The sequence below is a fragment of the Nannospalax galili genome, unplaced genomic scaffold, assembly GCF_000622305.1.
Source record: "Nannospalax galili isolate Female #2095 unplaced genomic scaffold, S.galili_v1.0 scaffold735, whole genome shotgun sequence".
Lineage (NCBI taxonomy): Eukaryota > Metazoa > Chordata > Mammalia > Rodentia > Spalacidae > Nannospalax > Nannospalax galili.
In genome coordinates this window covers 1,122,719-1,137,947 of record NW_008337053.1, presented here as the reverse complement: position 1 = coordinate 1,137,947, position 15,229 = coordinate 1,122,719, and the positions used below count along the sequence as shown (strand labels likewise).

General features: G+C 39.6%; 2 protein-coding genes across 3 annotated transcripts in view; one reads left to right on the top strand and one right to left on the bottom strand.

Moving 5' to 3' along the window:
* Fgf7 (fibroblast growth factor 7) overlaps positions 1–3,943 on the bottom strand; it is a 67,446-nt gene extending 63,503 nt beyond the window's left edge. The window contains exons 1-2 of one of the 2 annotated variants that reach the window (XM_008831795.3): positions 3,735–3,943; positions 2,605–3,153 (exon numbers count right to left, since the gene is read on the bottom strand). In XM_008831795.3, coding sequence (XP_008830017.1) covers positions 2,605–2,890 — 286 coding nt within the window. In that variant the 5' untranslated portion in view covers positions 2,891–3,153; positions 3,735–3,943. The remainder of the gene's footprint in view (positions 1–2,604; positions 3,154–3,734) is intronic. The other variant, XM_029562948.1, reaches the window with a different exon arrangement.
* The window catches only part of Fam227b (family with sequence similarity 227 member B), a 237,896-nt gene that overhangs the window by 177,884 nt on the left and 44,783 nt on the right, over positions 1–15,229 (top strand). The window lies entirely within an intron of this gene.

Below are 15,229 nucleotides of genomic sequence, written 5' to 3'. Positions count from 1 at the left end.
AAGGTCAAAATTTCTGAATTATCGTTTGAATCTAAAAAGTAATCCGGTTACTTTTAACTATAGTTTTAAGAACAAGAAGACAATCTCTTTTGCTCAGTCAGTCATTCAGCTAGTTTTGAGGACTGCGAAACAGTCTTCAAATTTTATAATTTCAAGTTCTCATCCTCTTTGGTTATTCTGAACAAATTCTGCTAAGCATTTCTTTGCACCTGGCTTCCCTGATTCAATGGCTGCAACTTCATACATGTCAGTTTCATGTCTGTGTTTGTGTTCCTTCTTAAAATATGTAAGGCTGCCTCTTAAGTGGCAGGAAATGCTTATTAGGATTTTCTCCTAATGAACTATTCCCCTTCTGTCTCTTAGGATTTCCTGTAGACCAAAGTGCCTTTGCATATTTCTAATATTGGAGGGGCCTTTTCTCCTCTGTTTTTTAGTAGGAGATCAGGATAGCCACAATTCTAGAGTTTACTTAAAGGATTCTGATGAGGTTTTTATCCCAGGAGAATTTATTACATCAGGAAACTAGAAAGAGACCATAAGAAAAGCTATAGGTGAAGGTTACTTGCATGTCTATGTCTTCCCATGGCTTTCTGGGTCCATAGATACCATGACACTGCAGCATCATGATGTAGGTGACAATTTTTTCTCTTACTACAGTACAGAGTTAGTGTTAGAGGAAAAAATGGTTTGCCAAACTTTTCCAAACTGGATTTAGGGTTAATCAAAGTTAGGCTTAAATTATAAAACAATTTTAGCATTTTGCATATATATATATATATACACACACAAATACCTGAGATTTTTAACACAAAATAAAACTCACATATGTGTATGTATTCAGTTGTAACTATTTTTATCCCATATAATTGCAAATACTCATTTCACTAAAATTTACATCCAGTTATTTCCTTTTTCATGATCTTATAAAAAGTATTTAACAGGATTAATCAACAAGCAGAAAAAGTCTACAGTTTAGCAATGATAACCTTGATACAAGATTTGAAATTAGTCCTAGCAGCACAGCCCATCACTGAGATAATATTCACTTCTATTTCCTACACTGGGTGACAATTATGTAAAGGGCATTCAGGTTTCTTCACAATTATATGACACATTCACTGATTTAGGATAGAATGGACTAAAGAACTAAAAGGTATTTTGGAAAACATATTTGTGCTTTACAGATTGAAAATTTGAAAAACTAAGAAATGGCCCCAAAGTCATGTACAGACAGGAATCGAACACGTATGTCGTGACTCCTACCCAGATGCTCATCCCTCTCCCATATCCCATTACCCATGACAAATTTCACTGATTTTTCAAACACAATGAAAATAAGCCAAATTCTATTGATCACATAAAAGCGGGTACAACAAAACCTCCTCCAAATACTCATTTATTTACCTGAAGTTCAACACAATTAGAGAACTCTTCCATAGCCAGCCCGATGCCTTTACTAATTCTGCATCGATTACACTCGAAAAGGCCCTCTCATTTTCATATTGGAAACACAGTCTACCAGATTCTTATTTATTAGTCAGTTCAGGAACAGGTAGCACATGTGCAAGTAGTAACTGTAGGCAGGACACTGTGGGAGGCAGAGGCACATGGCTACACGACTGTGTCCGTGCATTCTTTTTCAACTAAACTTTGCCACACATGTTATACAATGCACAACATTAACATTATCCAAATGCAAACCTATTTTCACTTGCAAGTTTTAAATTCTTAAGGTAAATGTTTAAGTGAGTATTTTATACCATTTAACTTAATACCATTGAAACTAGTTATTACTTATAACCATTAAATGAAAACGTAAGTTCTGACATTTTAAGGTGAAAAAGCAACTGGTCCTAGGGGGAAAATGTGAGGCATTCAGTTGAAAATCATGGATCTCATCTCTCTTCCAACTCACTTCTATTCCTCACATTTATGTCCCCCTTAAAGCAACATAGAATTATATGACAGAGGCTTAGATAAACAAAAAGCTAGAAAGCTGTTTTTCCACGAGTAGGTAATTAAGCATTCTAATAAGCATGATAATATAATGAAGCACTGTGGTATGAATGACTGAAGACACCACAGGTTCCCTTTTGCTTTAGACTGCACACAACGGATCAGAATCCACTTGGTGAGCACACATTAACTATTCTATATTATGACAATATTCTTCCAAAGTCAGCAAAACTAATAAAATAAAAAACACAAATTCTCTAATCCTCAAACTAGTGGTTAGCAGCTCCGGTGAGCATTTACTGTAACTATATGCAAACTCCTAATGAGTTTTTTTGGAAATCAATCACATTTCAGTGTGAATAATAGGATTTAAATTTCCTTAAGAACATTTTGCATTTAGGTCACAGTGTAAGTACTTTCCAATTGGCTTGTGCTATCAGCCCCCACTATAATATTAGCATACTTGCCCCATTCCAAGAGATATTTTTAGGAACATGGTTCAGCAATCCCAATGTAGAGAAACTAGAAGGTGATATTTCATTTTAAGTTTTTTCATAGGAAAGGAAACTGAGAAGTTTGCCACCTGAAAAATGACCCTTAAAGAAACCAAAAAGGGTCTAAGCAGCGTTTAACAAAGGCGTCACTTACTGTAATTGTTCTTCATCTCTTGGGTCCCTTTCACTTTGCCTCGTTTGTCAATCCTCAGATACCACTGTGTTCGACAGAAAAGTCTTCTCACTCTTATATCCCCTCCTTCCATGTAATCATAGCTTCTTGTGTGCCTCTCGGGGCTGGAGCAGTTCACATTTGTAGCCATTTGCTCTGGACTCATGTCATTGCAAGCTAAAGACATAGTGCCCACTAGACAGATGATGTGGAAGTATGATCTGTAGAGCAGAGTTGGCAGGATCCATGTCAGTATCCATTTGTGCATTATAGTGTAGTGCTCCGGGTGTTCATGAATAACATAATGAAAATTAAATCTTGAGTTGACTGTTAGTCCTAGGTCATGGACCTCCTCCTATCTATGAACTGTAGATTGATTTGAGAAAGACTGGTTACTCTTTCCAAACTGCTAACCTTATCTTTTAGTTTCTGATACCAATACTGATTCCTCCTTCAGTAACTCTTGATATATCCTTATAAAAATAGATTGTAGTGAGGCCAGTTGCTGCAGCACCGTTTGTTACTTGACTTCTGTTTGCAATGAGAGATTAAGAATGGGGAGAGGAGGGGAGGAGAGACGAAGATAAAAATTGCATGTATAAATTTCAGTAGGTAAATATATAACACACAATACAGTTCCCATGTTGAACGTACATTTAAAACAGCTTCCACAGAGGACGTTAACATCTTTGCCCTCCTGCACGTAGATTCAGTAGAGTTATGCATTCTACAGATAAATCAGACTATAACTGCACTATTCATTCCAATTGCTATTTTGTAAGAAATATCCTGTGCTCAGAGCTATTGACTTAAATCAGATTTTACAGCCACTATTGACAAAGCAGAAATGCTCTGTCTGGGTTTCGTTAGTATATGTTTTTACTTTTGTGGTTAATCAATTATTTTCTCCTCAACTGCCCAGATTTTTCGAGTTAAATGTCAGGATTGCTCTGGATAACGCCAAGCTTATCTTTACATTCGTTCTACAGCAGGATTTCTAGATATTTACATGGCTCAAAAATCTTTTCCCCTCAGTACACTAAACCTTAGAAAAAGAAAAACTTTTAGAAAAGATTCAGCATTATTTTAAAAGACAAATAACAATAACTTACTTGTTCTGTTTATACCAGCTGGATACACAAGCATTCCATGTCTGCTGTCTGCCTTGTGCAACTTGAGCCTCTCTACTGTAGCTACAAACTATTTCTCAGCTGAGAAATTCTCCAGCAGAATCATAATTGTTTCCATAAATCAACAGGCAAAATGGTTTTCTCTGTGTGTGAGCGCGTGTGTGCTTGTGTGTGTGCGTGGAGCCTTTTATTCAGAGCTTTTCAATAAATACCTTTGCTGACCTCATTGGAAGCAATTAAAACTTAACCAGTGAGCTGTTAGTTGAATAAAACAGCAAGGATGAAAAGCGGCTTGTGTAATGTTGAGTGGTCATGAGGGGGAGCTGTGAACATGGTTTATGTTTAAATCTACTAGTGGGTATCTACTCTACAGAGACAGACCTCTGATTCTGCAGCAGTTAGAGGGGAAGGAGGGCTGTCAGACCTTCCTTAAAGATTAGCAGTGATACAGGCTGTGTAAAGTGTTTCTTTGAACATATGCATAAGGGTTCTTCAATGGTTAGAGAAACCTTTTTCCGTGGCTTTTCGATACATGTATTTCTTCGATTACTCCTTTGTGTCAGAGTACCAGAACAACTTACAGCACTGTATTACTGAGTTAACAGCATATCTTCTTGCACAGATAATTCACCACTGCTGTATGAGTATGATTTTCATGTCTTTGGGCTGAAAGTGAGAAAGGACCTAGTTTCTTACTGAATTAGGCTTCTAATAACCCATACAATCTTGGGCAAATCACCCACATTCCTGTGTCTTAGCTGCTGCTCCCTGTGGGAGGTCCATGCCCCCGCCATAAATGCTGCCTGTGTGAGATCCATCCCTGGGTCCTGACCTGTGTGAGAGCCATGCCTGGGTCCTGACCTGTGTGAGATCCATGCCTGGGCCCTGAGCTGCTGCCTCATCTTAATACCCTGTGACTTGCACAAATGGCTCAAGTGATTTAAAATTATTATTCTGTTGTTTTTTTTTTCTGGTCTTTTTGGGACAAGATTTCCCTGCAGCCCCAGCTAGCTGCCCTGGAACTCACTATGTAGACCAGGCTGGCCTTGAACTCACAGAGATCCACCTGCCTCTGCCTCCCGAGTGCTGAGATTAAAGGCATGTGCCACCATGCCCGGCATTATTATTCTTAAAAAATAAGAAAAATGATTTCAGCTTGGTTATCGGTGTCTGACTTGTGCCTCAATAAGAACATTAGCACGATAAATAGCCATTAATTCAGGAACAGACTTATAAGGCCTATAGCTAATGCAAGTAAGAGAAGGCTGTTTTACCTTACAAAAGCGCTCTTGTCTTCCTATGTTTGCATCCATGTGTGACAGTGTTCAAGGCTGTATTCTGTATTTAGGGTAAAATAATTTTATCATCAATCTAAATGATTAAGAATAGATATTACAAGTTTCTTCTCCATGCTTCCTATGGTATTTATCCCCAAACACAAACACACACATACATATACATATACATGTGCACACACATGCTCACACATAAAACATATACGCATGAATACACACACACACACACACACACACACACACACACACACACACATACACACAAAGTGCTGCACTTAGCATACACTACCACCAGGTGGTGCATGGAGACCAACTAGAAAAAGGGAATTAAAAGCAATCAATTGGGTGAGAGTCCTGTCTCCCTTTCTGACTGTGCTTGTAGGGGCAGAATCAGTAACGCACACCCAGGGGGCTTTTCTCCATGGAATATTGCACTAAGTTCTGTTTGGTCGGTTTTTTGTTTTTGTTTTTGTTTTTCTTTTTTTTGAAACAGGGTCTTTCTGAGCTGGAACTTGCTGTGTAGACCAGGCTGGCCTTGATCTCACAGGGGTTGGCCTATCTCTGTCTGCCTCCCAAGTGCTGGAATTAAAGGTGTGTGCCACCGTGCCCAGTTGCCCTAAGGTTTTAAAGCTCTTCTGTCACTACCTCTTTTGAAAGCAAGATGGCTGAGAACATCCCATCATTTCTCTCAAAAGCAGGACGAGGGAAGGAAAGAAAATATGATGCTCTTGTATTCTGAGTTATACCCCACAGTTGCGGGGGGCACTAGTAATGAGCACACGCAGAATTCCTAGGACTTGGACATTCCTTTTAAAAGAATTAAAGTACAGACAGTTGCTTCTCAGTGTGAAGAAGAATGCTCCAGGTATCCCTAAAACCTGCTGCGTAAGAACAGCAGTAACTTTGGGAATAAAATACAAAATAATGATCTGACTGATTTTAATGAGCAGATTCATCTCAGACAGGGATAGCAGTAGTTTAAATTCTTTTTTGAAGTTATTGGTTTCCTTATTAGAGAATGGTTAATAAGGATGGGCCCAAGTTCCACTGCTGGGCCAGGAGCCTCACTCACTCATGGCTCTGCTCACTTTAGGAACAGTTCTCCCAGGACAGCTCTTCAGCTGAGTGCAGGAGGGGTCCCTTTCTTCATCTCTGTAAGTCACACGGGTCAATCATCTTCAGCTCCTACTGTGACTATACACAGCGACCCACACTGCGCACAAGTGCTTTGAAGAGCCGCCCCCACTGTTTCGAGACGGAGTTGGCTTTGCTGTTAGTTGGAAACATCTCCACCTTATGAATTTTAAATTTGTAAGACAAAAGATCAATTCAAAATACGACTTTTAAAATGTCTTTCAAGGTAAAGGTTAACACCTGCAATGCTTCCGAAAGAGGCGGTGTCTGACGCTCGCCCCGTATAGTTTGGGGATAAAATACGTGAAAAATCAGAAAATTTCTTTCGGTAAACATCTTGAAAACAGTCAATTGCTCAGAAATTAGCTACCTGACTTCTCCTAAGCGGTCTATATTACATTCTTCATTTCAGGAAGAGATCAATGACCGGCAGTGCGTTTGCTTAAGGAATTTTATGCCTCCATAATTCATTTTCAAGCTTGTCTTCACTCAAAATTATAGACAGTAGAATCAGCAAGGGGGAACAGAGATGAACACTTTGATTTCTTGGTGTAGTTGCATTCTGTATTTTGTCCCTACTTCCAGGATTCCCCTTTCTAAAAAATTCATGTTAGCATTATCATTAGCACCTTGTAGGTCTTTCCAGTTCCTCACGCTTACACACACAGACTGAGCACGTGTGTATGTGATTTTTACTTTACATCACTCCCCCTCATATAAAAAAGCAGCATAGCTTACACATTGTTCTACATGTTACTTCTTTTTCACATAGTGTTGATAGGAAATTATCGATTCCCAGTGTTTAGAAAGCTTCCTGGCTTTTTTATCACTACATACTCTTCCATTGTATGAGAACACTTCAGACTGTTTCACTTTCCTCAGTTTGCAAACATTCAAAATTTTAAAATATCTGTATTAATTCTTTAAAACTTTATGCAGTGTATTTGGGTCATACCCCCAACCCCTTCCCCTAGCTCCTTCAGGATTTACCCCCACCTTCTTAACCTCCACCCAACTTTGTGTCCTCTTTTCTTGAAAAATATTCCATTGACTCCAATTTATGCTGTCCCTACGCTCCTGGCTGTGGGGCCGTCCACTGGAGTGTGGTCACATACCAGAAGCCACATACTTGCAGAAAACTGATTCTCCCTCTTCCAGCAGCTAATAACTGCCCATAGCAACTGAGCTAGGGGTGGGGGAATCATGAACACTTTCCCTCTCCATGATAGAATATTGACCCACTTAATCTTGTGCAGGTCTTGTGCAGGCAACCACAGCTGCTGTGAGTTCATGAGTGAAGTGATCTTGCCATCACCGTTTCACTCCCATCCTCCATGACCTCTGGCTCTTATAATCTTTCTGCTACCTCTGCCCCCACACACTTCTGTAATGGCTCCTGAGCCTTGGTGAGGGGCTGTGATATAGATGTCCCATTTGTGGCTGAACATTCTGCTGACACTTTCTGCACTTTGATCACTTGTGAGTTTCTGCATTAACTATTATTCACAACACAAGAAAACTCCTATGAGGTCTGGGAGCTTCACTAATCTATAGGTATAGAGCTGTGAATTTAGAGGGAAGTTTGATACCATGTTCATTTAGCAAGATAATAGTGGTAGGTTCACCCCTAGGGCCTGTGAACTCCCCAACCATGGGCTAGATTTGCAGTACCAGGCTGGGTAAGACTTAATGATGTTTTCCCCCAGTAGCAATTCCAGGACTAAAAGAGCTAGCCAGAAGCTTCCTGGTTAGTGCTAATTGATTCTCTGACCAATACGTGTAGTGTCTTTAGCAACAGAGTCTTACCATCGCATACTAGTGGTCAACCAGCAGCAATAGCAGTAACCTGTATTGTTTCAGGACACTTGTGGGAAGCTCAAGGGGAGGTATCCCACACCTAGCACTGGGCTTTTTATTTGGCAACCTATGACTTCCGGGATGAACATAATGCCTTGTGTAGGGTAACTCCAATTCAACTCATAAACATATGTATGTATGAAAATTATTATTTCATAATAGTAGGTTTCCATATGGCTTCTAAAAATGTTCTTAGTGTTTGTTATTCTTCCCACAGCCCCCTCCTCTGCCCTGCCCCCCCATTCTCTCCCTACTTAAACTTTGCGCCCCTTTGTTCCCCTTTTCCCCTCATACCACCTTATGTTCAACTATCCCTCTTCACCTAAGATCTTTTTTACCTATATTTTATTGTAGAAAATGTAACAATGAATGAACTCATAAATATGTTATTTTATAGTGTACAGTATAGCATAGAATATAAGATCAGTTTACAGAACTGACTCTCTAGGTTTCTGTAAGACAAAGTGGAATTCTTGAAATTGGGGCTAGGTTGATCTATATTTAAAAATATAAATATGTATGCTATGCCTTCCATCTGACACCGTGATCCAAACTTTATATCCCCTACATTCCTGAAGCTGGCCCCACATTAGAAATTGCCTTCATCATTTCCTCTGTGGTTCCATTGCATAAATTCAGCCTCAACTCTGGATCATACCATGCAACCAGTCTCACTTATCATCTTGATTCATCCACTGAACAAATATTTATCGAATAGTTATTTGCTGCCAGATGCTGGGTTAGCCTTTTGAGGACACAATGGTGACTCTCTTGGAAGTAATCTCTGCCCTTCCAGAGTATGCATTCCAGCAAGGGGACAACATAAACAAACAGATCTAGGATGGTACAGGCAGCAGAGCAGCAAAGGTCGTGTTCCAAGAACCAGAAGGAGACCAGTGTGAGTGTCCATAGCAAGAGCCCGAGTAAGAGAGAAAAGGGCTGTAGAGGTGGTAGGGACTGAAGAGTTGTGTCGATCACAGTAGGAACTAGTGCTTATTTTTAAAATTATAGGAAACTGGAATATAGCCATGTCCAAACACGATGGACCTGGTCAAAGAAAGTAGTTTAAACTCAGGAGAAACGCAGAAACTAAACAATCCGGAGTCCCTGATTATGTAAACAGTGTGCTTACCCTTGGCATGATGCCTTAACATTTAAACACTAACTGCACATAAGATGCACAGTCTGAGTCATATGCTCAAAATTGTGATGTGCCTGTGACTCAACTTATAAATATTTCAGTTTGCAAATGCTATTTGATATTTGATTCTTTATATCCCCAAGTCTGTAAAAATTTGTTTTGTTTAATTTTGTACTTATAAAAGTTCTCTAAAATGCTAATCTAAATTTAAAATTCTTCAAGATATATTATTAATTCATTAACTTATAGTCCAAGTGTAGATCTAGAGCAAAACCTCTACTTGGAGCTGCTCATCCATTGTTTGGCTGGTTGTTATAAATTCCTGTGTAATTAAGCTGTGTTGAATACTCATTCTTGATTGCCTTCCTTCCCCTCAAGTTACTGCTAAACTTAAGAAATATCCTCCTAGAGTCACGCTATCCAGTGATGCTGGACTTTGAGGGCTTGAAGTTGTGCTGAAAACTGGAGTTCTAACAGAGAGAATGCTGTGAAAAGCACAAAGAGCCTTACTGTGGGGTTATTACACTATTTAAATTGTCATTCTTTGGTCCCATGTTAATTACCATAGCAATGTAGTAAATTTAGGGACAAAACTGACAAAAACATTTTTTTGGCAGACAGGGTCTCCCTGTAGCCCCAGCTGGCCTGGAACTCACTATGTAGACCAGGCTAGACTTGATCTCACAGAGCTCTGCTTGCCTCTGCCTCCCATGTGCTGGGGTTAAAAGCCTGTGCCCCATGTTTTGCTCAAGAATAGCATTTTTAAATGCTTTAGATGTCAAAGTGTAACAAAACTGTTTTGGTTTTTATTTAATTAGCTTTAAAACTTTGAGTTTTCAGCACCAGGTGACTTTTTGTGTATGTATTTTGTAAACTTTTAAAGTGGGAGATAAAGTCAATTATGATAGAAAAGACAGAGAAAGCTATAGAGAACATTATCTTTAGTCTAAAGGCTGATTATTTTGAACGTGCACGTATGTATAATGCACAGAATCCATTTAGCAGTGCTCATATGCACATGTGTTTATTGCTGACCACTAGGGATCAGATGATCTGTCAGGGAGCTTATCCCTGGAGAAAACTGGTTCTCCCTCAGCATTCATTGCTTGCCTCCAGCTCTTCATCTTGAGGTGAGACCCCCATAAAGTCTCCTCTATCCACCCTGGCACGTCAACCGCTTTTGTCATTGTGCAGAACTTGTTAGACTATCGTCTGTGGAGATTTCATGGGCGCAGCTCCCTCTCATGTCTAGAATGCGTTAACTAGCAGCAGTTATCTTGTCCCTTGGGCTCTTAAAATCTTTCTGCCCCCTCTTCCCAGATGTTCCCTAAGCCTCAGACGTAGAAGCTGCATTGTAGATGCATCAGTTGGGAGTGGGTACCCCGCAGTCCCTTGTTTTCTGCATTCTGCTCAGTCGTGGATCAGTCTTTATCTGTTACACAAAGAGGCTTCTTTGATGAGTGGTGAACTACATTTTCTGTGAATATAAGGAAACATACTTAGATTACAGTAAAAAATGGCTCTAGAAGAGTGACCAAAGTAGGTTCTTCTAGGGTCTGTGACCTCTCCAACTATGTGTACTTGGCTATGTTTACAGTACCAAGCATGGATTTCCTCCTACTGAGTGGGCCTTAAGTCCAATTAGACAGTTGTTGATGATCCCAAAGATAAACATGCCACTTATAGCACCAATAGAGATAATTTGCTAGGCCGGAGCTTGTTGTGGTTTGTTGGCTTTACAGCTTAGTAGACTGTTAATTGTTTTTCTCCCTTGGCAGCCTATATTAACACTTTATGCTACTATGATAACTAGTCTTCAGGGAGGAGTCTTCTAGGCCAGTTCCAGCTCAGTTGCTCCAAGTCCTGTATCAGAAATATGTGATGTCTTCAGCAATAGGGTCTGAACTTCTAGTTTGGGATGGGGAGGTTGGACAATCAAGGGCTGTGACAATAGCCCGAATTACTTTTGGAGTCTCTTGGACTACTATGACCAACAACTCAAAGGGAAGTTTCCCTTGCCTGCCACTGTGATTTTTATTATATAGGCCTCAGCTATACATATATATACACACATATACATTATATGTGTATTTTTAAGTAGACTTATGAAAGAGTATATTTCCCCATGGGTTTCATATCATCTAAGTATTATTATCTCTCGTCACTCTCTCCTCCTGTGTAACCCTCCTTTCTTCCTAGTTAAAATACCCCATTTTCTCTTGAAAATGCCTGTGTCCTACTATCCCCCACTCTTGAGTTGCTTTTTCTCCTTTCCCGATGGTTCCTTTCTACCTTTGTGGCTCCTGCTGTTACTTCAGGATATATACTCACATCTAAAGATTTGGAGCTAAGATCCACAAATGAAAGAAAACATGTTTCCTGGTTCTCTGAGTCTGTGTTACCTCACTCAGTATAACATTTTCTAATTCCATCCATTTACCTACACATTTCATGAGTTCTTTTTTTTCTTTTTTAGCAGCTGACTAGACCTCCACTGTGTAAGTGTGCCACATTTTCATTATCCTTTCATCAGTTGAGGAACATTTTGGTTGTTTATATTCTCTAGCTCTTATGAAAAGAGCAGCAACAAACATGGCTGGGCAAATATCTCTGTAGTAGGATGGTGAGTCCTTTGGGTGTGTGTTAAGGCGTAGTATACTTGGGTCATATATTTTTAGTTTTTGTGAACTCTCCACACTGATTTCCATAGTGGTTGCACCAGTTTGCAATCCCACCAGCAGAGAGTGGGGGTTCCCCTTTCCCCACATCCTACCCAGCATTTTTTTGTCAGTTGTTGTTGTTTTGTTTTGTTTTGCTTTTGTCTTAGTCATTCTGACTGGGGTAAGATAAAATCTTAAAGTTGTTTTAGTTTGCATTTCCCTAATTACTAAGGATATTGAAGACTTTTTAAGGTATTTTTATTTCTTCTTTTGAGAACTCTCTGCTCAGATCTGTAGCTCATTTTTTGCCCTTAATTCCTGAGCAAATGGATTTTTTTTTTTTTTTTTTTTTTTTTTAGTTCTTTGTATATTCTGAAAATTAAGCCTCTATCAGATTTACAACTGGCAAAGATTCTCTCCCTCTGTCGGTTTCTTCATCACTGACTGATTGTTTCCTTTGCTGTGCAGAAGCTTTTTAGTTTAATGAGGTCTCATTCATTAATTGTTGCCCTTAATTCCTGAGCAAATGGAGTGGTTTCAGAAGTCCTATATCTTCTAGGGTACTGTCTGTTTTCTTCTAACGGTTTTGGCATTTCAGGTTTCACATGGAAGTCTTTGATGCATTTGGAGTTGTGTTTTAGCAGGGTTTTCCTATACTTTTTACTCATATAATAAGAGGGGGAAAGTGAATGACAGCACAAAGGGCTAAAGGTTCCATCTAATAACTGTTCCTACCAAGACTCTCTTTACCTGTTACTTGTCTTTCATCTGAATCGTTTCATAGGTTTATTGTTCTGAAAGTTTAATTCCTGGTTTCCTGTTCAAATGTGCTACATTAACTCTTGACAGACTATTGGGGACTCCCTACAGTGCAGTCTGTCTTCCATCAAACAGCAACTGTATCATGAACGGCTCTGACAGAACTCAACACTCTGCCAGCACAAGAGATTCAAAGTGAATAGCATCTGAGGGAAATGCCTTGACCAATGACTGCTGAAAGAAGTGAACAGGGATCCTAGTAGACAGCCTGATGAAATAACAACCATCATCACGACTTCAGCTGAGCCTGATCGCTAAACATTGTCACAATTGGGCTTGTTGATGGCTGTGCTCATTCATTAAAGGAGAACCCAGCAGGGTCATTGAACCATCACCCAAATATCCAGCCACTCTTCCCAGCCAACTGTATGTAATTTGGCCCTAATCACACATGGCCTCCTGGATTTGAGGAGGGCTAAAGGATACACTCTGGGGAAGGCTAGGAAGAGAAGGCATGACCCATGCTGGGTAAGACTTTCCAGTGTGCATACCCTCAGGTCATACATACACCTCAGCAACCCCTCAGTTATCTCGGCAAGTGAGCTCAATAAATTTATTGGTTCCCCAGTAAAATTTTAATCGAACATTGGCTTGGCACTAGAATCTTAAAAGGGAGTAAGCACTTCTTGGCATCACCAGGAAAAGTCTCATGACAATGGAAAATTTATTTCTTAATGCTATTATGTCTCAATATTATTTAAAAGAAAAAGAAAATGAGAATCTAAAAGATGTTAAAATGATATAGGAATGGAGATATTTTCCAAAATAGAAAAAATGAGAAAGCCTAAGCAAGTGATGAAGTCCTGTGTAGGTTTGTTATATATAAAGGATGAGACAAAAATAATATACACATAATCTTAAATTTTCTATGGTCATAGTTTAGCCAACTAATTTAAGGAACAAAATACATACCTAGTCAAGGTTTATCTGAGAATATTTGGTTTTTACCCAAGCCTTATCTACATAGCACATGATAATTAAAAGTACCAGACTGGTGGAACTAACCTTATTGGATGTTTAACAGCCATAGTTTGAGGCCTATACTAATGTGGTCAGAGGGACTTAAAGGACAGTTTTTTGCCCCTTGCCCTCCAAGGTCAACTAAGTTCCAGGGGACTATGGAACATCTCTCCAAATGTCCTGTAACTGTGGTGAGTCACCTGTCCTCTTGTTCATGGAGGACATGGAGACACTACAAGATGGACTTGAACCAGTGTCCAGTCTGGAAAGTGAAGGGTCAACTCAGAGGAAACATCTCATTCATGCTTTCAACTGAAGCCAGCCATGGTCAAGCAGGACCTTTGACTTATCTTCACATAGATGGAAATGGTAAAAGAAAGGAGCCAAGGGCTCCTCCCAAACCCATGTGACCCGTGATTAACAGATCTTCAAATGACCTTAAGTGTAAAAGTAAATTTATTTATTTGTGTCAATTGTATGGTCTTAAACACCAAAAAGGAAAGTATAAGCAAAGAGTAAAGTCATCAGTATACTTCTTTAAGAGTTCAAGGGATTAAACTTCCCAGACATTAGGCTTAAGTCTATATAGTTATTTAGAGAATTATTTCTCATTGATGGTTTTGTTCCTAACCAGAAAGTGCTCCTCAGATGGAAGACTTCAAATCTTGGTCTCCAATACTGTAGTGCCCACCTGTAGCTAAAGGAGACAACCAACTATTGTCCTACAATGATGGATACATTTGTTTTCTCTGCCTATCAAGAAGCCTTTGAGAAGGAACTGACACTGATTCTAACCACTCCAACAGCTATCAAAATGCCTGAAAGCAAGCCGGGCGTGGTGGTGCATGCCTCTAGTCCCAGCACTTGGGAGGCAGAGGCAGGTGGATCTCTATGAGTTCAAGGCCAGCCTGTTCTATGTACTGAGTTCCAGGACAGCTGGGGCCACAGGGAGACCCTGATTCAAAAAGACAAAAAAATATATATATACCTGAAAGCAAATCCTGAATCCATCACTCTAGAGTCCAGCCTTGGAAGACAAAAGAAAAATGAAGAGGAAACCAATAGAGGGATGCTTTTGGAAGCCCTTGTTAAGAAATTCCAATGGACTCTCATATGAACATTTGAAAATTTCCCTGTTGTGACTTTTTTCTAGTTCCCTATCTAGAACTTGTAATACTAATCACTCTTGCCTTTACTTCTTCTTCACATCTCCTAGTCACGATTGAAGGACATTATTTTCCCCTTAGAGATAAAAGTTATGCAATTTGGGGTCTCTTAGATAGACCCACTGAAGGGGTACTCCAATTGCCTCACCCTGCATCGTACAAAACAAAGAGACAATACTGAAAGCTGCAAAAGAGAAACAACAAGTCACATATAAAGGAAAACCCATTAGGGTTACAGCTGACTTTTCAGTCCAAACTATAAAAGCCAGAAGAGCCTGGAATAAAGTATTCCCAGTTTTAAATGACCACAGATGCCAACCCAGATTACTATACCCAGCCAAAATGTCTATTATAGTCAAGGGGAAAGAAAAATCTTCCATGACATAAATAGGCTGAAGGAATTCATGTCCACAAAACCATCCCTTCATAGCGTTCTGGAAGCAAT